Consider the following 25,771-nt stretch of genomic DNA (forward strand, 5'->3'; position numbering starts at 1 on the left):
CAACATCCTAGGAGCTTGGGATGGTGGAAAGGTTTGCCAAAGTTTAGATCTTCAGAGAGAAGCAAATTGTCGCTTGAAGAAAGAGGGGAGAGGGCCAGGCTGCTGCAGGAGGTTTAAAGGCCAAGTGTCCTACATCTTTCTTTTTCTTTTTTTTGTGTGAGGAAGATTGGCCCTGAGCTAACATTTGTGGCCCATCTTCCTCTTTTCGCTTGAGGAAGATTGTTGCTGAGCTAACATCTGTGCCAATCTTTCTCTATTTTATGTGGGATGCCACCATAGCATGGCTTGACAAGCAGTGCTAGGTCCCTGCCGGGGATCCAAACCCACAAACCTGGACCACTGAAGCAGAGTGCGCAAACTTAACCACTACACCACCAGGACAGCCTCTCCCATGTCTCTCTTGAGAAGAAATGGATAACAATTCCAGAAATGGTAAAAATAAAGGCTTAATAAAGATAAATTATTAGGAGGGATCGTTTTTGGAGAAACTGTAAATGTAAATAAATACGGAGAGATGCTGGAAGCACATGTTCATTGAAATTTTGAATATGCAGATTGGGTTTCTTCTAAATCACCTCACCCTTACCTGTTCCTGAACTTCCCTCCTTACTCATCCCTAAGATGATAAAGGTTTCAAAGGAAAACACAAATTTTTCATTGAGTTTTGCTGTAACTTGGAAGAGAGTAGGTGAGGGTGCTTGGCTGAAAGGGGAGAAGAGAAGTATTTTCTGGAAAGGTGGGTTTTGGAGAGCAGTTGCTGATAAGAGATACCGCACATGGGTTTGTTAGGCTTTTTAAGGAGACAGAAGAAAAAGGTTAGAGTTCCAAAACTTTCTCTTTGATTGGATGGCAGAAAGAGCGAGAAAAAGGGACCACCAGAACAGGCTAGGGCACTCCGTTGCTTCAGACAAATGCTCCAAGAAGAGGCCCTGCTACCAATGCACGATTCCTGTGACTGTCAACCCCCATCGCACAGGCTGCTTGCAGAAGAAAGGGACAGGTGACAAAATTTTCTTTTCTCTGTGACACAGGTTAGGCATGGGAATCCAAACAATCTGGCATATATGCATAATGTTTGTGTAGTAGAGTACAATCAATTGCATGGTGGGGGCAGCAGGTGAGCACAGCAGACATTGATGGGGTTGTCTACCCAGAACCCCTCTCTCATTTCCCCTGGGAACAGCTCATTCCTCACCCAGAAATCTCCTTTGGGAAATTTCATTGCCTTATGTCACCTCCTCCTTTTGGAAATTGTTGACTCATCTAGGAGTGAGGATCTAATCCAAGCCAATCTAATCAGAATCCTTCCTTCCCAACAGCTTAAATAAAATCTGAACGGACAGTGGCAGTTTCTCTCGGATGGTAAGAGTTGCACGACATAACCCCAAGGTTTATTGCAGCATTATTTACAATAGCCAAGACATGGAAGCAACCTAAGCGCCCATCAACAGATGATTGGATAAAGAAGATGTGAGATATATATATATACAATGGAATACTACTCAGCCGTAAAACAGAACAAAATAGTCCCATTTGCAACAACATGGATGGACCTTGAGGGAATTATGTTAAGTGAAATAAGCCAGTTAGAGAAGGACAATCTCTGTTTGACTCTACTCATATGAGGAATTTAAAAATGTAGACAAAGAGAACAGATTAGTGGTGACCAGGGGAAAGATGGGGTGGGGGGTGGGCACAAAGGGTGAAGGGGTGCACCTACAACATGACTGACAAACAATAATGTACAACTGAAATTTCACAAGATTGTAACCTATCATTAACTCAATAAAAATTAAAAAAAAAAAAAAAAAGAGTTGCATGACATAGAGTCCAGGAGGCGCTGGGTCTTGTGTCCCGGCTCATGGAGAAGGTCTCTCCGCAGCCAGTGGGAATGAAGCAAACAGCCAGCAGGGAGGAGAAGAGCCTGAAAGGGAGCCGGGTGTGTCGCCTCTGGTTCCAGCCCGGCCCAGCTATGTGCCTCTCCATCCCACACCTTAGTTCTTCACATTTCCTTGGACTCCAGGAACCAGTAAGTCTCCCCTTTCACCTGCTGGTTTAAGCTGCTCTGAGTCACTTAGAACCAAAAGGGTCCTATCTAACATGCAGCTTACTTGAAATATCTGATTAAACGAGATTTTGACACCTCTTTACTTCAACCCTGTTCACAAACGAAAACTTATTAGTTTGGTTTCCTGCCTTTAAAAAATGAAAAACAGTGAATACAATGGCTCCTTCTTTGATGATTTCACATTTCCCCGGGGTTGATGTCAGCACATCAGTTATCTAGGGCAGTGAGGATGAAGGTGTAAGAAACAGACATACAGACCCCAGGAAACAGAATAGATCTTGCTGAAAATAAATGTTTGAAAGGAGTTGCTCTCTTGAAATGAGTCGATTCATTTAACAAGCATTTCTCAAGCGCTTAGTCCGTGCTGGGCACTGTTCTTGGTGCTGGGGATATTAGCAAAACAGAGCTAAATCCACACCCTTGAAGAGCTTATATCCTAATCTCTTTGTCCTACAAGGGGAAATCAGAAACTTTCTGGATAATTTAGAATGCCAGTCAGTTGTGTGCTAACTAAGTTGGAAGTGCAGGCACCTTTGCCGGTGGCCAACCACACATGTTCTGCAGAAGGGAATGACGCTCTGCCTCCACCCACTTTTCCCACCCAAGATAATATGGGAAAAATTAGTTCCTTACATTCTATCAACAAAGAACATATCATCGTACCATTTCTTGCCTCTGCTAAACTGGGCTCCATTTCAACCAAAATTTAATGGTAAAAAATTAATATGTCCCACCTCCTTTCTTTCTCTGGTACATCCTGAAGTATATTTTTATCCATGTCACTGACACCACTATCATAGGCCAGAAAAAGTCTACTTGTCAAATTCCAAATATAACCTGCCCAATGTGGGGAGTAAAAGCATCAACAGTACTCTCTCCCCCTCTTCTTTCGCAATTTGTTTCCTTGAGTCCAATCTGGAAGTCATTCCGTTTGTCAGAAGGCCAGGGGGTGATGAAAGAACCCTCCCACCACTGAAGCGCCGGGGCAAAATGTAGAGGGAGAGCAGAGTCAGAAGACAGAAAGCCGCAGGACCCAGCCCACACTGAAAATGGCTCTTCCTCGTGAAAAATTAGCAGGTGCAGTTTTCAGAGCGTCTTTTGAGGAAGCAGTTTTCCTTCCCCATGGAGTTTACAAAGTCTCATTTTAAATCTGAGATGTGACTGGTTGCATTTGAAGACTTCAAATTATATGCAATTAGCAATGAAAGCCCTAGTAGAAGAAAGAACATCACAGTGCAGACAGACATGGGCTGGGCCAAAAACCACACAGGAAACATGGGAGGGGCAACAAGAAGGTGTCTGAGGAGACCCGAAATCCACCCCACACTAGAAGAGACAGTTTTCTTTGACACTGTTGACTAAAGTGTGTGCTTGTGTTTGTAATAAAAGTTTTATTTATTTTAAACCAGAGTCTTGGAGAAGAAATTGGATATTAATATCAGAACCATATGTGGAGTATTTGTAGCCGTTTTTTGCCTATAAAGTGTATCATAACTGCAGAGGAAACTGTGTATAAATTTCATTCCACAGAAGACATCCAGCTAATCTCTCTTCCATCTTCACGTGAGTTTTAAAGGAATGCTTTCACCAGTTAAAAGACAAATACAGTTTCATTGTTTTCTCATTGTACAAAATTGCAAAATTCATAAAAGCAGAAAAACAAAAATCACAGTCTAAGAAACCAGTGATGCTCCGCCCATCGTGGAGAAATAACCACTGTTAAATATTTGATGTGCCTCTTTTCGGCCCTTATTTCCACGTGTTTCTGTTACTTGCTAGCGATCGCACTGCAACGCCGTACTGGAACCTCTTCTTTTCCCTCATTGGTCGTGTATAGAGAAGATTTCCCCTCCGCATTCATATCCCAGATGATTCCGGCTCTCACAAGGCTGCTTCGGTTCTTGGGAACTAGATTTGTGTCCATGTTCCAGGAAAATTTTCTCAATGAATTGTTAAAGTCAAAAGATGCGTCAATTTTAAAGACTTTTGACAAATATTGCCTATTTTTCCTCCAAAGAATGTGTGTTGTGCCCACCAACTTATACTCCCCATAGCAATGTCGGGAAGTGTCTCTCCTGTCTTCCAATATAAGGAATCATCCATTTTTTTTTAATCAATTATATGGGAGAAAAAAAGTGGCTCACTGGTTAAATTTGAATTTCTTTGAATGCTAGTAAAGACTTTACTATGTATTTATAGTCCTTTTGTATTTCTTTTTTGTATATTGTATTGCCTCTTTACATTTTTTTCATAATTTTTGAGTATTTTAAAATTAATTATCTTGCATTGAAATCTTGGAAGCAACCCAAGTGCCCATCAATGGATGAATGGATAAAGAAGATGTGGTGTATATGTACACAATGGAATACCACTCGGCCACTTTAGAATTTTTTTTTCAAGTTAGAAAAAAGTCCTCTTGAGTTGAATATATTTTATAAATTAATTTTGGAGAACTGATATTTTTACAAAATTCAACTGTTTTATTTAGGAATAAAGAATAAGATTTTCTGTAATCAAGACTTTAAAGAGTTTCTCTTTAAAAAACTTCTACTTATCTTCCTATAAACCCTATACATTACTTGTTTAGTCTACTCCTAATTATTGCATACATGTGTTACTGTCGTGAGTGAATTTCTTCCCATTATGTTTTCTAACTCACTATTTCCCAAGATGTCCTGTGAGGAGCAATAGTCCTAAAAAGGATCCAGAAAAGTTTCCATGGTCTAAACAGTCGAGGAAACATTTCTCAAACCCTTTGTGCCTGTGGCTAGTGAAACTTCTAGAGGAGGTCTTAGTATGAAATGTTTCCTAAATTTACCCGGTATAGAAACTTAATTTTGAGGAACATTTTTAGGTTTCAGAGGGATTACTATTTTAGAGAACACACTCCAGGAAATTCTGCTCTCCAGTGTCATTAAGTATGATTTTTGCCTATTGCTTTGAGACCGATATCGATAAGAATAGTAATAAAGTATCTTCATATTTCAGTGTATATCTTTGTTGGCATGTATCTAGATAATTATATGGGATTTTCCCCCCTCCTTTGAATTATCGGTGTAATAGATTAAACAATAGAAGTCTTAACATTAACCCAAAATTCCTACAGAAAAAAAATACTTGATTCACTAATTTATTATGCTTTTAATATAGTGCTGGATTCAACATGTTAATATTTTACTAGGCTTCTTGCATCCCTATTTATAAGTTAAATTGGAGTGCATTTTCTCCTATCATCCCTTCCATCTTCCTTTTCTCTCTTCTCCCATCCCTTCTTTTCCTTCCTTCCTCTGGAATGTTTTAGAATCACGTAGGCTAGCTTCATAAAATGAATTCAATACTTTTTATGCCTTCCATATTTTTTATGCTCCCAACATGGACATTTTTGGAAACTTTGGTAGAATTTTCCTATAAAGTCAAGTGCAACACTTTTTTTTTTTAATAAAGAAAAGTCTATATTAACTTTTAAAAGGGGTTTCATGATGATATGACTGCTTAGGTTTTATACTTCTAGACTCAATTTTTGGTAGCTTATATATTCCTTACAAAACATCCATCCCATCTAGGCTTTCAAATATGCCCACACAGAAATGTATAAAATATTCTTTTTATGATTAAAAATACTTAACCTTATCTTTGTGCATTTATGTCTTTTTCTCTCTTTTTTCCTTCCAAAAGGAACAACTCTTTATTTTTCCAGTCTATTTTCTTCTTTCTAAATCATTAATTTCCTGCTTTAAAAAAAAAAAAAAAAAACCCTCTTGGGGCTGACCTGGTGGCCAAGTGGTTAAGTTCACGTGCTCCACTTCGGTGGCCCAGGGCTCCATCAGTTCGGATCCTGGGCGTGGACATGGCACTGCTCATCAGGCCACACTGGGGTGGCATCCCACATGCCACAACTAGAATATGCAACTATGCACTAGGGGGCTTTGGAGAGAAAAAGAAAAAAAAAGATTGGCAACAGATGTTAACTCAGGTGCCAATCTTAAAAAAAAAACCCTCTAGTCTCCACTCTCCTTAGTTTTATTTTGTTGTTTTACCCCTTCAGGCTTAATTCACTTATTTTCATTTTAAATAAGAATAGAAATGAAAAAGAATGAAAAGTTATAGTTTTTCTTTGATTATAATTTTGACCAAATCCTGTAAGTTTGATACTAAATATAGCAGACTGGTGAAAAATGCAAACTCTATAGACAGACTGTTTTATCTCAAATCCAGCTGCATCACTTATTCTGTGTGGCCTTGAGAAAGTTACTTGACCTCTCTGTGCCTCAGTTTGCTTAAGTGTAAAAGGAAGATGATAATAATACCACTTCAGGATTTTTGAGAGCATTAAATGAGATAATATATGTAATTATAGCAGTGACTGACATAGTAAGTGGTGAATAAATGCATAGTATGCTACCTTTTCATTTTCTAAGCAATCTGTGTTTTTAGTTTGAACTCTGTTTAACTCAGTTATTAGGTCTTTAATGATTTTTATTAATTGCTTGTTTTATTGCACTAAAGCTAGAGAATCTGGCCTATAAAATTTATAGCAATGTAGCTTTTGACGTAGACAGATGAACGAGGAAGGGAATTACATTTATTGAACATTGCTAGACATTGTGTTGCTGTGGTTGTTTGTTTTCAGAGGTTTATTATGGAAATACAGGAACCTGATACATGTTCATCTGTTAGCCAGTCTTGTAACTGCTCTGCTACGATGCTACACTTAAATTTGCTATTTTGTGTTTTATCTTTAGAGTGCACACACGCGCGCACACACAAGAACATCCACCATCTTCCTGGGGTTGCACACCTGCTTGGCTCTCCTCCAAAAAGTAGTTTACTGAAAACAGGAGGAAGACGTCGTGGAATTACTTGGGCGCTAAACAGATATTCCTAATATTCCCAGATTCATTTATGAGAGAGGAAATGGCTTCCCCACATGGTTTTTAAGTGACTTAACGAAGAAGGGGACCTGGCCTCTAAAGCTAATTCTAGGATGCATTTTTCATGAAAGTCTAAAAAAAAGGCATGGAAGATAACTGAATGAGATGGGTCAACATTTAGCACCCCCTTCATTTAAGAGACGGCTAAAGTGGTCTAATTTAATGTGTGCTGAAAGGTCTTTCTGAGCCAAAATCTTGTTTTTATTGGCCTTCTTGATTCCTTTCCTTAAGACATGAGTTCTCACCCTTGGCTGCTCATTTTTAACTACCTGGAGAAGTTTAAAAAATAGAATGGATGCTGGGTCTCACCCGAGCCGAATGAACCATCCTCTCTGTGGAGGAGGGAACTTGGGCACTTTTCACATGATCTTCAGATGATTCTAACGTATGGCCGCGGTTGAGAACCACTGGGTTAAGACATTATCTGCCAAGTCCCCAACAAAAAGGGCATACTGAAGACCTTGCACACAGTCTTAGCTCTTAGCATTGAGTCACCTTCCAGTTTAGCCAAAAACAGAGAGACTGAAAGAAGAGGCTACGGGGTGGAGACATTGGTGGAGACTTTAGAAAAAGCTTGGAGTTTGGAGACTGAGAAAGGAGGATAGAAATGAAGAGGTGGAGGTATAGGAGACACTGGGCAGCTACCACTAAGCTGGGAACCTGCAGGACATGAGGGAGGACCTGGGGGTGGGGAGACGTAGGGGTCAGATGGAGGAAGTCGGTTGCAAAGCAGAGAAGAGGTGAAAGAGAGCTCACGTCTCCGCAGAGCCGATCACGCACAGGATGCTGTGCTGAAACCTTTGCAGACGTGAGCTCGCTCAATTCTCACAACTCCCCTCTAAAACAGGAGCTATCTTCCCCATGTTAAAAATGGTGAAATTGAGACTTAGAGCCATTAGCCAACTTTCTACCAACTCAGTAGGCGAGGTGGATGTGAATTCATGCTCGTTCCTCTAGCCAGCTGTGTCTCTGGGGTGGCACGAGAGACCCTACCTTCTGCAGACTTCCCGAAACTGGTTCTGGTTCCAGGAATGGAGTTGTAACAAGTTCTCGGTGTGACGGTTACGCCCCTAAATGTTTCAGGCCTGGTCGCTCATACACCAGCTCTTCTCAAACTTCAGTGAGTCTGTAACTCTCTGGGGATCATGTGAAAATGCAGATTCCAGCTCGGTGGGTCTAGGGTGAAGCCTGAGATTCTGCATTTGCAACAAGCTCTCAGATGATGCCCAAACTGCTCAGCCTTAGACCGCAGTTGGAGTAGCAAGTTCCTCTACCACGCTGCCCAGAACCTCACCCATACGGAGGCCAAAACTTGAATCCCAAACAGTCAGGATTCTGCAAGCAGCTAGGCTAGCCTGAACACTCAAAGGCGTGTCTGCTAATAGCTGCTCAGCTGGCTTCTCACCAGGGGAGCAGGCTCGGCTTGCTCATCTGTCAGAGGAAAAAGCCAAAGCCATTGGCGAGCACCTGCTCCGCGCCCTCAGGAAGCCAGCACTGAATTCAGCCCCACAGCAGCCGAGCTGCGGAGAGAGAGGATTTACAGACAATTGCCTGCAACCAGGGTCCGGCACAGGCCCCAGCACACGGCCTGTGACCAATTCCGTTTATGCCAAATGGCTGGACCTGGGAAATTGCAAGGAAAATAGCTAACCTCCCAGAGGTGGGGGTTGGGATCTTTTTCTTCCTCTTTTTTTAATCAGTACAACATTTGGGATCTATTACCGTGACTTTTAGGTTTTCCTGGTGTGTGGGCTTTATGAGATTTCACCTTCATTTGGGAGTATTTCAGATTTAGGAGTTTAATTCTGTTATCTTCCTTCCTTGATCATAAAAACAAAGGTACTGAAGGAGAACTTGTCACTCCAAGAGGAAAAGAAATTGTTTTTCTCCATTATCTCCAAAAGAAGCTTGGTTCTTTGTGAAAAATTAATCACCCTATCTTTTACAAATTTAAGCTCATTGGCATCACAGGGGAAATTATCTCTTCCACACTTGAATCAAGCAAAAGCAAGTCCATACGCCTGGTCCTTAATCTCTCTTAGTTTTCTTCCAATTAGATGCAATCTTTTTCCAATACTCTAATTAATACTTCCACATTAAATATTAGGCCTTGTAAGAGAAAAATCATCTGTAATATAGTCGCATCAAGCCAAACAGGATTTCAAGCCCTTGCCCTTAATCTTTCTTTCAATTTTCTGCCATTTAGAAACAATTTTTTCCCCAACACTCTAATGAATGCAAATGATATTCGTGATTAGTTAGTATTATGCTAATCTGAGCCTGGAATTTACCTAAATCTGCATGGTGTTGTCTGAGCACCAGATTGCTTTGGGTTTCTGAGGAAAATTACATTAGCCTGCCAGATGTACAAAACATGATAGAGTAGAAATCTGAGCAAATAATCAAGATTACATTAGTTTTGTTTCTTAATGAACAACTGTTGGCATTAGGGATTACACACAAATTATGGTTTTCCTCTCTGAGCTCAAGCAGCTAAGCAGCTGTTGTGAAGGTCCCCTTTTCCTGACTACCCCTAAATAGATTGGGAGCCGCCAGGGCAGGGGAAAGCATCTAAAATTTCACATAATTTAATTTGTTCCATTACAAAGTAATCATCACTCCGAGGTCCACGGCTAACCTCCAAATTTCCCCCCACCAACCTCTCTCTGGAATGCGGGAGCAATTCAAGGGAGAATCGGGGACAGAAACTCAATGTGCTTTTCTTCTCTCCCGGCTTGGAGGGATGTGGGTTACATGCCGCCGAGGCGTACCTGTACCCTCTGGGCCACTTTCCAAAAGGGTGCCTGCCTAATTCCTGCTACTTGGGTGACACAGATGGAATGCTGCTGATAAGGATTATGTAGGTAACACAGTACATCTGGCTACAGTCTCAGAGGCTGGGTAAACCAGAAACTTGCAGAAACAGCAGCCATCTGAGCTTAGACCCTTGTCCTATGTTATTTGATCCATGTCTGTGAAGTTTCACTATAATGAGATCCTTGTCCTGCAGTGGATGTGTAGTGTGTGGTGTGGTGGTAGCGGTGGTGGTGATGTGTAGGTAGGGGCGTTTTAATAGCCCATGGCCCTGTTCCTGGACATTTTTCCTTTAAATCAGTCAGCAAAATAGCAGGGCTGTTGGTGTGGATTTCTCTGCTCAATTTGAGCAGCCTCACTTACAGCACGACGCCTTCTTCTATGTGCTATTTTCAGGTCAAGAACCACGCTCTCTCCTGCATGGGAAGTTTGCACATATTGATCCCTCTGCAGAAGTTAATCTTATCCCCTCTCTTATTTGCATCTGGAGAAACTACACTGCCTTCAAGATGAGATAGATGCCTCTCTTATATAGTTCCATGGCAGCCAATACTTTACCAACAAAGGACTTGTCACCTTGCATTCTACACTAGACATAAGCTCCATGAAGAAGGGAACTAAGTCTGCCTTGTTCATACAGCATTTTTTGTACATGCTCTATGAAAATTTGTTGACAGAATAAGTAGATTTACGCAGTTGCTAATGCAGTGCTAATGGGAAGGGAAAGGTTTGGGTCTCTCTACCATTGTAAAGATGGATGTTCTAAACGATAAAACATTAGCAACAAGGTCATCACAAAGATATTTATGTTTTGTATAGAGGTTTAGGATCTGTCAACCCATGGCCTTGTGTTTTGGGGCAAGATAAGTAATGAAGGACAGGTGTTTATGTCTGTGGACACAGGCAGCTCTTGACTTGCTCTACTTGGCTGAGCATGGCTGCCTTGAGAATGGAACTTCTTTTCCTGCCTCCTGTACCTGCCTCTATGATCATTCCCCACCAACTGAGAGGCCCACTCCTGGTAAGAGTCTCACTGATCAACACTACCCATTATTCAACTAGATTCCCCAGCTCTCATCGTGATCTAATATCCAGTAGAGGGATTGGGGATGGACTGGTGGGATAGAAGAAATAGAGTAGAAACGAGAAAGGGAATAGGAAGATGTCTCTTAGGTCCACCTTCAGTCCTAACCCCCAACCCCCACTACTTCTGTCCTTCAGCCTCCCTGCTCAAGAGAGCCATGGAAAGAAACTCAAGAGAGGAAGATGGAGAGAAGGGGAAACCAAGTCATAGGTGAAGGAAAGCTGCAGGACTGCTCCCTCTCCTCCTTGCCAATATTAGGAAAATGAAAGACAAAGGGGGCAGGAGGGAGGAGTAAAGGTTACCTCCTACCCCTCCTCCACCCTCTGTGTACTCTCCAGAGGCTGCCAGGCCATATTGCCAATTCTCAACTCTCCTTTCTGAGAGTTTAGAGTAGTGCGGTCCACTCTCTGTCCCTTGGAGATGCAAGATTCCTTCTCCCCTCTGAGAAAGGGGCTCTTTGAAGGAGGAAGGGCCCTTCCCCGGAATGGAAGGGTGCTATGCTCCTGGCCCCAGTTGCCTAGAGCCTAAATTGCACCTGGTACACTGTGGGTGAAATCGTCTTTGACAGGTCCTTTGAGGACACACTGCACGTGTTACAAAATTTCTATGGACTGAATTATAGTGAGCTCTTAGAGCACAACTCATTTGTAAGTTGCATGTGTGTTTGAGGGTGCCTCTATGAAAAGCAAGACTGACTTTATTTATAAATTTATATATTTATTATTATACATTTATATAATTTATAAATTGTGTGTCCAAAGCACTAATGATGGGCTAAGAAACTGGAAGTTAAGGTAAGCTTGATCTCATTCAACAAGTCTTATAGAATGACTGCCCCCCCTCCCCTGCCCCTACACACACACACACACACACACACGGGTACTGAAGGTTGAGAGAAGAAGTCAGGAGAGGAAGTGTAAGGCTAAGGAAGATCCTACCTGTTCTCCAGAAATTTACCAATGAGTTCAGGGAAAAATTGAATTAAGTGACATTAGTAGTACACAGACTAAAATGAACAGGAGCTCAGAATCTAGGAGAAATCACTTTGTCAGAACAAAAGATGTGCAAAGTCTTGGTGTAATTCAATTGAGCTAATTGCTCTGTTGACCCTAAAACCACTGATTTGACTGCTAAGAATCAGTTCCTCAATGTGTAGTTTCTGGGGTTTTTTGAGGGGAGAGGGAGGAGGGGCAGTCTTGTTTTTTAACATTATATTTTGTTTTCCTTATTTGTAGACCTTATTTATTGTAAAGCATTTCATTGTGAAGCATTGTGATTACATTTTATTTGCAGTTAACAGTTAATACTAACATGAGGACTGGCTATATACTGAGCAAGGTCCTTTACACGTATTAATGCATCTAATCCTTGGAACAGCGCTACCAAGCTGATCCTGCTACTAGCCCCAAACAGAACAGTTGAGGAAACTGGGACACAGAGAGGATAATCATTTGTCTACGTTTATCCAGCTGGTTGATAGCATATTTGGGATTTGAACCCAGGTGGTCTGGCCTTAGAAGCCCAGATCCTTAACCATGAAGCTATCTGAGTCTCAATCTGAAACACCCTTCAAATGCTGTTTTCATTATCCTATACTCTCTCTCATTTTAATTTTAGCTGCCCCTCAGCTCTCAACTTTATAAACATTATAAAATGCAGATTGGTGAGAATATGAAGTTTCTATATTCTAAAGAAAATATTTTTAACTTTCCTCTATTCCACATGAGGATATGTAAAGTGCAATAGATATTACCTTACATAGTACCCAAGATTTCCTTCTACTAAAAATTTCAGGGGGGAGAAAACTCTTTAGGAAAACACTTATTCTATCCATCTTCTTTGATTTGTACCAAAAGGCCATTTCTTTATGTTTTCAGCGGGCAGTACACATTTTTTTTCCCCTCAAATTCTTCAACCTCATTCCATCACCTTATTTACAAAATAAGGGCATGTCCTATAGGCACTATTTCTCAGGTGAAGATAAGAATTCATCATGCTTTTAGACACAGACCCAGCCCAGTAGCCACTACCTACTTTGTGCCCTCCTATTCTTCCAAGGGTTGACTGGACGGATTCTCTCATCCTTAGAGCAGCTCAGAGGAGAAACACCCAGTGGAATGTTCTCCAGTCGGGCCACAGACCAAGACCACAGCCCCCCAAATAATCACTCTCTTCTAATGAGTATGAAATTCCTTCAAAAGGTGGGGCTCAAATAATAAAAGGCCTCTAAACACAAGAATCCGGAGCACTTCTATGCAGATATTAAATTCAACCTCAAAAGAGAACTTTGACATTCTCTCAGTATTTTTCAAACCATGTATTATGACCCGCTAGTGGGTCAAGATATCAATATAACTAGCACCTTCTCTTAAAAAGATGACATAGAATGAAATAAAAACTATTAAAAGTACACTTCAGGCATTAGGAATAAAGATTGTTTTATGAATACTTAATTTTCATCCTATGTATTTATATATGTGTGTACTAGGTTCTGATGGGAGGCCCAAAAAAGTTAGTAACTGCCGCATTTCATTGGCTTCTTACTGTGGCTCAAGGAAGTAGGCAGGACTCAGATTACACGGCTTGCTTATGCATACAGACCAGTTTAGGGACATCCATCCAGCTCTTTTGATTCCCAGTACAACTGTCATTCCACTGCCCCCATTGATTCAGGACAAGAAAATGAAGCAAACCAAAGAAAGTAGTGACACCCCGTCAACCCAGCTGTGGATGATACTTCAGAGGAACAGGGACAGAGCAGAACAAAGTAGGGTTCAGAGGACCCCCCCGCCCCACTCTTTCTGGAGCTCTCCAAGGTAGAGTCAAGAAGGGTATCCAAGAACTTCCAGTTATAAGATGAATAAGTTTCGGGGATCTACTATACATCATGGGGACTATAGTTAACAATATTGTATTATATACACAAAATTTGCTGAGAATAGATCTTAAGTGTTCTCACCACACACACATGCAAAAGGTAACGAAGTGAGGTGATGGAGGTGTTAATTAACCTTATTGTCCTAATCATTTCATAATATATAAGTGTATCAAATTATCACATTGTATACCTTAAACTTACATAATGTTGTCAAATATCTCAAGAGAGCTGGAAAAATAATAAATAAATAAGTGGTATCTAAAACTATTTTTCAGTCTTTCCCAAGGCCTCTCAGAAATGGTAGTTTTATCCAGAATAAGACTTCTTACGAAAATGTCAAGTTTCTTTGCTTTGGCTACAATTACATCAACCCCACGTGGTAACATGGGTTGTAACGTGCTGTTCAGAAGTTCTTTGATGTCTGGTTAACCATGGTTGAGTGGGAAGTGCCAACAACCTGACTTAATCATGGCACTGTCCATTATTAGCTGTGTAAATTGGGACAAACTATCTAAACCCTCAAAGCCTCAGTTTCTTCTGCTGTAAAATGGGAGTTAACGTGTTCTTCTCAGTGTTGTTGCAAGAATTAAATAAAATAATCTATATGAAGTACCTAGCAGCAAACCTGGCACGTAGGAGTGCTTAATAGATGGCAGTGTCTGAAAACTCAAGAACTCACAGTTCAATAAATGCAACGTGTTCAGTTAGTGGAATCTTCCAAAATATAGGATAGAGGTGGAAACATAATCAAAGAAGGTCTTTTTTGGACAATGTTGGGACTGTTACCGTAGCAATCAGCCTCTACGTGATACCCATTTCTTGAGACATTGGGATGCTCTTTTCCTATTCCCTGCTTAAGGAGATGGCGTTGGCCAAAAACTTTCCAATGCTCGATAATTATTCACTTTACCCATGGATAGTCCTACAGCCAAGAGTTTAGAGGATATTAATCAATACATCAGCAACATTTCCCTACACCCAGGCTACTGTTTGGAATTCCCTATTAAGGCTTAGGAAAAAGCCAATGTGGCATAAGCAAATGTTTTCAAAGCATCTGCTAAGAAAAGCACACGTGAGGGAGATAAAGTGAAGGGAGCCGTCCCAAACCGACAAATGTGGCCTGGCTGCTAGTTCTGAACTGATTGATTGATCTATTAATTAATTTATGATGGGGCAACAATAATTACAAGCTACTGTTTGTCAGCCAAATCACTTGTGATGAAGTCAAAGGTTCACATCTGTGTGCATGTCCTGAGGATCAATGCATCAAATTAGCTTTGTTGGCTTTTTTCCCACTAAAAGCTAACATGTGTCATCAATATTCCTGCATTTGTGTGTGTAAACTAATTGATTGAACATTCGTGCTACATAAACATGTGGTTTGTATTATGTGAGGTACCATTTATAAACATCTTTGGTGCCAAAAAAATGAATAGCCTCACATAAGATAATTAATATCTTATTGGAAAAATAAAATGGCCATTTAGTGTCATTCCTTCTACTTATGGATAAAAAAGCATTGCTGACTCTTCAAAAGTCTTGGTCGTTATTGTATCGCCCAGCATTCTACAGTTCCACCTGAGAGCAAATCAGAGGAAATTTTACAGAGAAGGTAAAAGAAGTTTATATGAGGTTATTCAGGTCTATCAATAATAGCAAACAACCTGTGATTCTAGAAAATCACAATAGTTATTGTCCTCTGCAATGCATGCTATAGCATATATGATGCTATTTTTAGTCTCATATTCTCCCACCTGTATCTACCCAAAGACCAAATTTGAGAAATGTCAGTTTATTTCCCCCTGCATAATTTCCCACCAGATTAGCTGTCAGTATCAGCATTAAACCCTGAAACTTGATAAGAACAGTTGAGGACACCCGGAAGGTAAAGTGAAGACTGCTCATCTTGTAGTCACAGCTCTTTCACTGCTCCTTCAAACCAGAGGCTGTGATTTGGAAGGGAGAACAGTTCTCCTGGTTGTAGCAGTGACTGGAGTGTTTTGGAGCAAAAGCAATGGTCCACACTCAAATTTTTCTCCCATCTCTCTCTACCATCACTTCACGTTAAAATATCCAAAAAGAAGCTTGGGAGGGGTGAAGTAAACAAAAGCAGTTGTGGTATCACTAGTTTCTGCTAGATGTGGAAATACATTTTATTTAAAGGGCTAGTCTCTGGCTGAGGGGGCTCTGATATTTGGATTACAGAACATTATCCCAAATTCACTTTCCCACAGCACCAAGGGAAAGTGATCACAGGAATAGGGGTTCGCGACCCTCCAGGCTCGGAACATCAGGCTGCTGAGTTTCCAGTGCTGGAGCACTCAGTGCTGGCATTGGGAAGCAGTGTTCTTAGTTTTCATTCAGACACCAACTTATATGGTTGAAACAGAGCCCAGTCCAAATAGATGCCTTTTTCTCTTTATCTCCTCAAAGTCACTGAGAAGCAGTTATTTCTTAACAAATGCTTGGGTACCTTCTTTCTCACTTTCCCAACGGCCCATGTCTCTCCATATTCTCCCCATCCCATTTTAAGTTTTTGTTGTTCTCACCATGTTCCCCAAGCCCTCATCCAAACCCCAAAAATTAAAGTGTGCAGTCTACAACCAAGGCCTTGCCCAACGTTGCCATAAGGGTAACACACACGGAAAAATAATTGAAACCTTAGAGTGGAAAAATAATCCTCTTAAATGAAACTTATTTCATCAAAAATAAAAAATTAGGGCTAGCCCCGGTGCCTAGGGGTAAGGTCAGCGTGATCCGCTAGGGTAGCCAGGGTTTGGTTCCCGGGCGTGGGCCTACACTGCTTGTCTATCAGTCGTTGTGCTGTGATGGTGGCTCACAAACAAAATAGAGGAAGTTTGGCCACAGGTGTTAGTTCAGGGTGACTCTTCTTCAGCAAAAAAAAAAAAAAAGAGAGAGAGAGAAAGAAAGAAAAAAAGAAATTAAACAAAAACTCACTTAGTCCAAGTCAACTTCCTTTGGTTGTTTATCCCCCAAAGTACATCAGCCTTTTCCAAATTCTCTAACTTATTAGACCTTGAGAGGTCTTCATTACTATGATGAAGGTAGAATTAAGAAAATAGGAGGTGATGGTTGCTGACAAAGATGGCCTGTTCATCTGTTGCCTCCACTTGGCAATAACCATGAGCCTTTCTGCTTGAAGGGAAATACAAATTTGCTGCTTTTGCTTCTGGGCCTTCTTCCCACTCTCACTCTCAGCTTTAAAACTTTGCTGCTAATTCCACCATCATTCCTACCTGCCTCTAGCACATTTAAGTTTTATCTTGGAAAGGGAGGTACGGTGATTCATAACTTGAGCCACAAATTAGGAGCCCGTCGTCACTGATCAACTCAGAACTTGAGCGCCCGTTGAGATCCCTGTCTCCATCAGTAAGATGGGATAGTAACCGTCTTGATGCAATTTAAGTTATTTATTAAGGGCCTTTTATGTGCAAAATGCTGTTTAGAGCTGGTAAATAAGACCCAGTCTCCAACCTCTTGACACTTATAATTTTGGTTGCACCCCTGAGCCACTAAATAACGTAAGACAAATCTTATATTCCTACGTAATCAATGTCATATAATAAAGTGGGTTCATTTGTGTGGGGACATTCATACAGCCTACATACAGCGTAAAAACATAGCAAATACGCTAGCATTTCAATTCAAACAGTGGATGATTGTTACCTCTAACGATCCTGAAAATAAGAGGAAAAAAATCCCATTTATAGCATGATGTGCTGTCCATTACATTATATGACAAACTAAATCTTTCCTATGATAACATATGCTATGCGAGTTAAAATAACTTTGTTGAAGAATTATTACAGTATGAGTCTTTTGTGGTACAAGTGAAAGAGCAAACATAGCAATGAAAAATCTAAGAACTGAACTGCAAGATAGTATAGACGACATTTTGGAAATTTCTTTATTTCATACCCTCCCATTAAATGAGCAAAAGGAGGTGATGGGTATTATTATTACTGCTACAACATGAGATGTTGGTGAACTAGTAGTGCATTGTTATCTGAAGTTTAGCAGCAGAATTTGCAAAGAGCATCACATAACATTTTAGACGGCCAGCATTTTCTCCGTCACCTAGTGGAAATTTACCATTATCGCAAGCTCCAGAACACTGGCAAAATTCTGGGAAGCTTTTCTTCACCTACCCATGTTTACCACCACCAGATAATAACATGTGTACCTTCGATTTGTTTTGCATTTTATAGTTTTCAGTCGTTTATTATGTACTATCTCATTGGAGCCCCACAAGAGCCCCAGGAGATAAACAGATATCATCAAAACCTGAAAATGGAAACGCTTTGCTTGCCAATTTCTTTCCAAAAAATTTCCCCAGATGGCTTATGACTATAGCGAGTCTAATTGTCTTGAGGAAAGATGAATGGAATCACATTTCCAAAGAATTCAGCCACCTCCAATCCCAGAGCTGTACAATCCTCAGACACAGCTCGGGAGAGTGAGCTGGCCCCCTGAACACACAGGGAGAGCTGAGCCTCAGAAAGAGGTCAGGCTCGAAGCTGGAGGCGCAGGCAGGTGCAGAGCAGGCGGTGGCAAAACCTGACCGTGGTCACAAATCATGAGTCATAAGCCAGGTCACTGGATGAAACAGTTGATCGGGTTCTCGGGGAGGAGCAGGCAAACTTCGACTTTGTGGATTTCAGTGTCCTTGTGTTCCCCTTCCCTCATTATTAGTGGAGTGCATTTCAGCAAGTTGCTTAACCTCAGGGTCCAGTGGCCTCATCTGTAGAGTGGGGCTGGTTTTGCCTGTTTTATTGTGCTGTGCTGATGACTGAATGAGTCGACTGATATAAATTGCCACCCAAAGTACCTGGCCAACACCTGGCCAATAGGAAGCCCTCAACAATTGTTAATTTCTTTTACCCTTAAGATCATAGTAGTTAATGTTTAAAATTAAGCTCATGTGTAACATTAGCCATGCAATCTTTCTAAGTGTAAGGAAATATTTCAGGAGGCTCTGCTTTTAAGAAATCTCCTATAATTTGAAATGGAAAATACCAAATTTTTAGGATTCATTTATGTATGCCGTTCCCACAAAAGAAGTTTATATGAACTCAAAAAGCCAACATAGTTATGAAAGCCCCATAGAAAAATGCTACAGTTACAGTCACTTCACCTACCCTGTGTATTTTGGGGGGACCTACTAAGTGCTCAGATCTGAGGCTGCATAAATAGTCACAGCTTATCCTAGCCCCCTTGGGTATGTGTTATGAACTTGGTATTTACACTGCATTCACCAGGTGCCTCACCGACTCCATCTCATTCATCCTCACGACAGGTTGGAGCGACAAGTAATGAGTATGATTATCTGCACTTTACAGCTGGCTCTCCCAGCCGTGAGAGGAGCAAATTCATTTGCCAGAGGTCACCAAATCTACATTTCCCAGGATTCAGCCCTGCGCTCATAAACATATCCATTATGCTACAACCTCAGAAAATGAACATCATAGTAAGAAGCTAAAAAAAATTGCTTTCTAAATAAAGTCATGTTTTAGAGAAGTGCTGGGTTAAAACTTATGCTAAAACAGTGAGAAATGAAAATTGTTATTAAAGCTGCCCCATTATAAAACATGCTAAGTGTAAGCTGAAATAATAATAATTATCATAACTAACATTTATCGAGCACTTTCTAGTCTCCTGGCTCTTTGCTAAGCACTTAAAATGCAATAAAACTTAAAATGCTTAAAGTCAGTGAAATATATGGTATAGCTACATATATCCCTTAATAGAACTTTTGTGAAAAGAACTTTTGCACCAAAGGTGCATTATCCTGACTATTTTACACATTGGGATGCAACAGAGGAATCGAATTCTCTTTCACTGGTCTGGTCTATCTTCCTATATCCAAGCTCACTTTCTCAGCCCCTCAGAATGTATATTACAAACCATACTACAGAAAACGTCACAAAATAATCATCTCAGGGAATTTTTTAAAAACGCCTAAAGGTAGTGATCGACACCATTCAGCTATGTTCCAGAAATATGCTGTAGTTTCAATGACGTTGTGAGCATCAGATATCTTTGTTGACTAGTCTCTCAACTGGAAAATCAACACCCGCTTTCCCACAGATAGAAGAGATAACGCTCCTTGAGAACATGACCCTTCGCTTCCAAAAAGGAACTGGAAAAGAGGATAGACAGGCGCTTGTGTTTCTTACTCTCTGATTAAATTAATAACCATCTAATCACTATTTATTAAGATTGGATCCAAAGCATATTTTCCTTATCCAAAGTTTATATGCTGTATTTGTTATGCAGAGATGTAAGTGAAAATAAATCATGGAAAATAAAATAAAAATCATTCCCAGATAAGAAAATGTCTTAGAAGAACAGTAATGTATTTAACCTCATCTTCCATATAGTTCATTCTTATTTAAATATGCTGAAACGGTATTACAAATGAGAATACATCACTAAAGAATATAGGTATGGAAGAGGGGTAATGAAAAAAGTGCAATTTGTCTATGAAAAAATTTGAAACATTAAAAAAGTGTTAACATTTTTTACAGATGTTGAAATCATTTTTTTCACTCAGACATTATCATCATCATCATCGTCATTGTTTCTTTACTCAGGAACTGGTACTTCATAAACTATTAGTCTTTATCCATGTCATTAATTGTACAGAAGATGGATTAGGTAACGGCAATGCTAACATTCAACTACAGGCTTAAAAAAGAGTATTGAAAAGATGCATTGACTACCTTTCACAATGACTGACATATGTGCAAAGGTAATACCTGCATATTTACTAACATTATACAGCAAATGGAAATCATTCAGAAGCCTTCGTGAGTGTGATGAGTACCCCTGCCTGTAACACTGGGACATGAGTTTGATTCCAGAATAGAGAGACAGCCTTGGTTGTCCCCACACCTAGAACATTGCCTGGCATATAGAAAGTTCTTAACAGATAGTTGTTGCATGAAACATAAATTTTATAGCTTCTAATTCTGGAAATAGTTTCAACATATAGACATATCTTCAGGCCACTAGTTGATGTAGTTTTTATCTGTGTAGTGTCTATTAGTTTCAAGTACATTTCTATATTCAATTACACTTCTAAATGAAATAAAATAAAATTTGAAATTAAATAAATATTGAATTTTGATTTTCAGGTATATCTTTGCTTGGCTGGTAGATTACTGTAGGAGCTTAAACCTGGTTATTAGGCTAGGCGGGAGCCTTCTCATATATATTTTTAGCATATTAATTAGACTGTTTAGGAACTCTTCTGCTTATGGTAAAGTAAAATAAAATATAGACTATAACATATACTAGTTCCAGTATTTGTAAAAAGATATATTAATTTTAGAATTTTCAGTTAAAAATAGTTAATTGTAAGCCTAAGTTTGCCTCAACTTCTCAAAGATCTCAGAGAATTATTTATCGTAAAGACAGTCTCTTCATTGTTGTCATACCTATATTGACATTTGTTGTCAAGCCACTTAATTAAAATTTGTATTGAGAACAGAATTTTATGTTTAAAACAGTCAAACAAACGATGCATTGGACACCTTATTAATATTGTCTTAAGCCAAATGATAACACCATATAAAAGAACTGTATTTTAACACCAATTTCTCAAAAAGTAAATTATTTTCTTTTGAGAAAAATAAAATGTACATTACAACTGAGTAGATTCATTGGTGTTCAACCAAGAATCACCTTTGTGCCTTTGATAATATGAGATCTAGTTCAATTTTTATGTTTATGTGTCTGTTTACTTCGAATAATATTTACCAGACGATGAGAATTTCAAGTCTCATAGACTGGCAATTAATTTTTCAAATTAAAATTTTATGAATTAATATTTAAATAATTGTCCTTCTTGATTATGATAAATTTATAAATGTCCTGCCTGGTTCTGATGGGATCAAAGGATTAGACTTATGAAATTCAGGAAAAAAAATAATGTCTGGTGCATACTCGTTACCCTGAAGTTCCAAATAGCTAACAAAGAAGTTGCAATAGGTCTCCTGGAGAGCTTTAAATAAGCAGTACGAAATAGAATGGGAAGTCCAAAAACTGTTTTTGTTAGCTTTATTTTTCAGTGGTTCAAAAGGAAACATATAGCATCATCAAAAACTGTTAATAAAATAGTTCTATTTACAAGATACGTCTTTAACACATTCCAAGTGGTATTTTTAAATAATGTGAAAGGTCATCAACAGAACTCTAAATATAGCCAACCACCTGTAATTGAAACTGCTTACATGATTTTTTTTCCTTGAAAGAAGTTACACGCAAAACAACCTAAAGAAGTAAAACATATAGGGAGGCATCATTTTAAAAACTGCATGTATGGAGATGATATTTAACATACACACACATGAGTTTACTCTTCTTGTACTTGTTTATTTTCAGCTGTCTCAATAAAATGTTTTTCCACCCTCTGTTTTACTAAAACATGCCTATCTAGGAAGGAAAACAGATGTAGAATTGGACAACTACGTCTTGTTTGGGTTTTTTCCCTGTCAAGTAGAATTTATGATCATTGTCGCACAATCAGAGAATCTAAGTGAAAGAGACAATAAGTCAGGAACCAATTGCTGGGACGTTTTAACACTGCAGCTTTGGAATTCAGGATTCGGGTCCTAAAACTTCATTTGATTAGCCAAATAAGGATACAAAATTCTTACACAAAAACCCCAGAGCAATTGTAAAAATAAAAAAAGCAGTGTCATAGTGAGAGACGAATTACAATAAACCAGTTTGGAAGGACCTTAAAACACCTTTTAAAAATAGTCCTTAAAATGCAAAACAGGAGAATCATGATAAAGCAGCTGCCAGGTACTTCCTTCTCTCTTCCACTATATTGCCAATGATAAGCAATAATTTAGTTCGATTAATTAGGCTTTCCACAAAGCATCTGTCATTCCAAGTTTTCAATGACACATTAAATATTAATCCCTTAGACATTTTTCTCAAATTAACAAAGTTTATTAAAAGTGAGTTGTCCTTAATAAGAAACTTACATACTATTCATGCAACCTAATGAAGATTAAATATGAAAATAATTTATGCAAAAAATTTTGACCTAATATTTTATCTCTGAACCTGTCCCTATATGTACATATTCTGCCATCTTCTCAGGCAACAAAAGAACAGAATTTTAAAAAGCGAATAGTCAGCTTATACAAAGCTCTAACACTAGTATCCACAAAACACTTCTCTTGGGAAGCTATGATCTCTCTGCACAGAACCAGAATGATGAAATTTAACGGCAAAATATGTACCGTGATTATCTGACTATACCCATATTAATCCCAGTGTTTAAGTAAAAAAAAGTTAGAGTAAAACCTTGGACTTTTCCGACAGAAAAATGTTTCATTTAGTAAAAATAGTGATTTTAAAACTCACTTCTGGAAACATCCTAAAATGAGAGTTAAGAGGCGCGATAATTATTAAAACATCACTTCCAAGTCTTAGTACAGTCACATCGAGCAAATCTTTTACGTAAACATTTCGCAAGATCTCTCACCAAATATCTGCCAGTTATTTTAAGAGTTCATTGCACCCGTGTACGCGCACAGTGTTCAAGCTTAATGAGAGATACAGCCATGAATGAAAACCTGCCACTCTGGAGTTTATAGCACTTGTAAAACATACTCCAAATGGAATAAAATGGTTGAGAGAGAGAGGAAAGGAGTCAGGCTGCTCTCTCTCCTTGAGAACTGCCCTTCCTTTCGGAAACAGAGCACTCAAAACAGCAACAAGTAGCAGCGGCAGAAAAGTTTTCCTTCAGGCTCACACATCTCGCAGGAACCAGAAAGTGCAGAGAAGAACGCAATGTGCAGCGAAGCCCTGTACCCAGTGCGCTCTCAGGAAGAGCCCAGAAGCAACAGCATAATGTCCACCTTTCGGGAAATTCAAACACATTCATAAGAAACCCTTTTGCCTAGAAGTCCTGCCAGAAGCCAGGACTAATCGGAAGGCTCTCCCTCCTGTCTGGGCACTGGGGATGAGCTGACCACCAGGGCTGGCCATACCCCTCACTACCTAGAATAAAGTGCCCATTGTCTCACACTGTACTAATTGTGAGAAAACAGCCCGTGCAGTAAGCATAATAATTATCAAAGCAAGCAAGCAAGAGCAGTCAAGACGCAAATGAAAGGGGCAGAAGGAAAGAAAGAAAGAGCGAGACAGAGAGAGAAAGAAGCAGAAAAGAAAGAACATAAATGCTCAGATGAATTAACCCAAGGATGAATTTAATATTCATACTGGAATGCTTGCCTGCAGAAGGTTTCCCCATTCATGTCACGACTATTGCGTACAAGAGACCATTGTCCACACAACAGAAATCAGTAGACTGAAATTTTTCATGTAGCACTTTTTGATGTGAAAGCTTTTCTTTCCCAAAACTACAGCCTCTAATCCCAGCATTCTGATTAAAGAAAGTTACAACTTCTCTCCTCCAGATATTATTTTTAAAGCTGAATCACAGGATTCATCCATGTCCTGAATTTTTATGCTTTTTTTTTTTCCTCTTCCCCAAATTTGCAGCTGGACAAATATGAGGATTAAAAGAAAAAAAGACAAAAAACCAGCAACAACAAACCCACACACATTTGCTGGAGCAAAGAAAAATAATGAACTGAATATGCATATCCTCATTAACTAAATTTAATTACGCTGAGTGGCACAGTAATCAGTGGTTGCTCCAGTTACAGTATTCATTGAAAGGGAGGTGGATTCCAAATTAAGGCGAAGCGTGGGGGACAGTCGCATACTGATGAGGGAACCGCACACAACATGATACAATACACTATCTAAATCATTATTCAGAGCAGCCAAAGAAAGAAGTACATTACTCTGTTTTAAGACTAATGCAAGAACAATTAGCCAAGAAGGCTCCAGTCCCCCACTGACTGCCCCACCTTCATATATTTCACACCAGCCAGCCTGGGGCCGACTGTACCATTTGCATTTTTCTTTTTTCAGAAAAGTGAACAAAAACTCACACCGCCTTTTTAAAAAAGAAGGCCTATGTCCCTGGCCACAATAGCGAGGAAATCCTATCTAGCACACTGATGTGCGGAGGCACCCCAGGCTCCCACAACTTGAGCTTGAACTTTCCGCAGGCAGCGAACTTTATAACACGTGCATGGAACAATAAAGGAGGAGCTCAGAAGAGAGGAGGGGGGGAGTGAAAAAAAATGTTATCACGCCAAACTTACCATCCACCAGGTCCTGGCTGACATGTCATAACATAGCTGCCATTTTATGGAGCTGTCCGATGTTTTCCCAGCCATTATGCTGTCAGCAATCTTCATCAGATGCAGCTCAATGGAAGATAAGACACCTAATCAAGGAAACATCAGCGGTGGCTTTCTGGACTACATGTGGGCCAATCCTTATCACACTGCATCATGGGAAAAGCTCCTTTATTAGCAGGAGGAACTGCAACCTCACAGATAGAAAGACAAGGATCAGTTCTTTTGCCTTTTTTTTTTTTTTTTTTGGTCTAAAGGGATTGGTGAAAGTAGCTAGCGTTCTTTGTGTATCATGTGTACAAGAGTTAAGTATCTTGCAAGTGGGCGGCTAACTGCTTTGCTGGGCTATGCAGACTAAAGTTTATTTGCATTCTTCTCTGTTGTATATTGTTTGACATGGTCCATGGTCCTTGCTGAGCAGATGAAGGGAGGGAGGGGGGTGGGAGGGAGTGAGGGGAGAGGGAGCTGTAATTGCTCAGAATTAATATCTCCCCCAACAAAGACATAACAGTTTCATTCACACAGTCGGAACATGGTTCAGATGTCACTGCACACACGGGCGTGCGGGTGTGCGTGCGCACACACATACACACACACACAGAGTGGAACACACAGGTAGCAGCTGCAGCTGGATTCAGCCGAGGTTGCCAAAGGCTACAAACTCCATTCTCATGCTGGACATATGGAAGCAGTTTAACTCTTTGAAATCTCTGTTCAAGAAGAGCCCTGCCATCTGCAAGG

At 39.8% G+C, this 25,771-nt stretch overlaps 1 protein-coding gene across 9 annotated transcripts in view; it reads right to left on the minus strand.

Annotated features, from left to right (window-relative positions):
- Nucleotides 1–25,283, minus strand: part of NFIB (nuclear factor I B) — a 417,384-nt gene extending 392,101 nt beyond the window's left edge. For 5 of the 9 annotated variants that reach the window (XM_070248554.1, XM_070248547.1, XM_070248543.1 and 2 more), the window contains exon 1: nt 24,995–25,120. In XM_070248554.1, coding sequence (XP_070104655.1) covers nt 24,995–25,090 — 96 coding nt within the window. In that variant the 5' untranslated portion in view covers nt 25,091–25,120. Of the gene's footprint in view, nt 1–24,994 lie in introns of all 9 variants that reach the window. The other 4 variants (XM_023627371.2, XM_023627361.2, XM_023627362.2 and 1 more) reach the window with 4 other exon arrangements.
- Between the last annotated feature and the right edge of the window lie 488 nt (nt 25,284–25,771).

The sequence above is a fragment of the Equus caballus genome, chromosome 23, assembly GCF_041296265.1.
Source record: "Equus caballus isolate H_3958 breed thoroughbred chromosome 23, TB-T2T, whole genome shotgun sequence".
NCBI classification, from domain to species: Eukaryota; Metazoa; Chordata; class Mammalia; order Perissodactyla; family Equidae; genus Equus; species Equus caballus.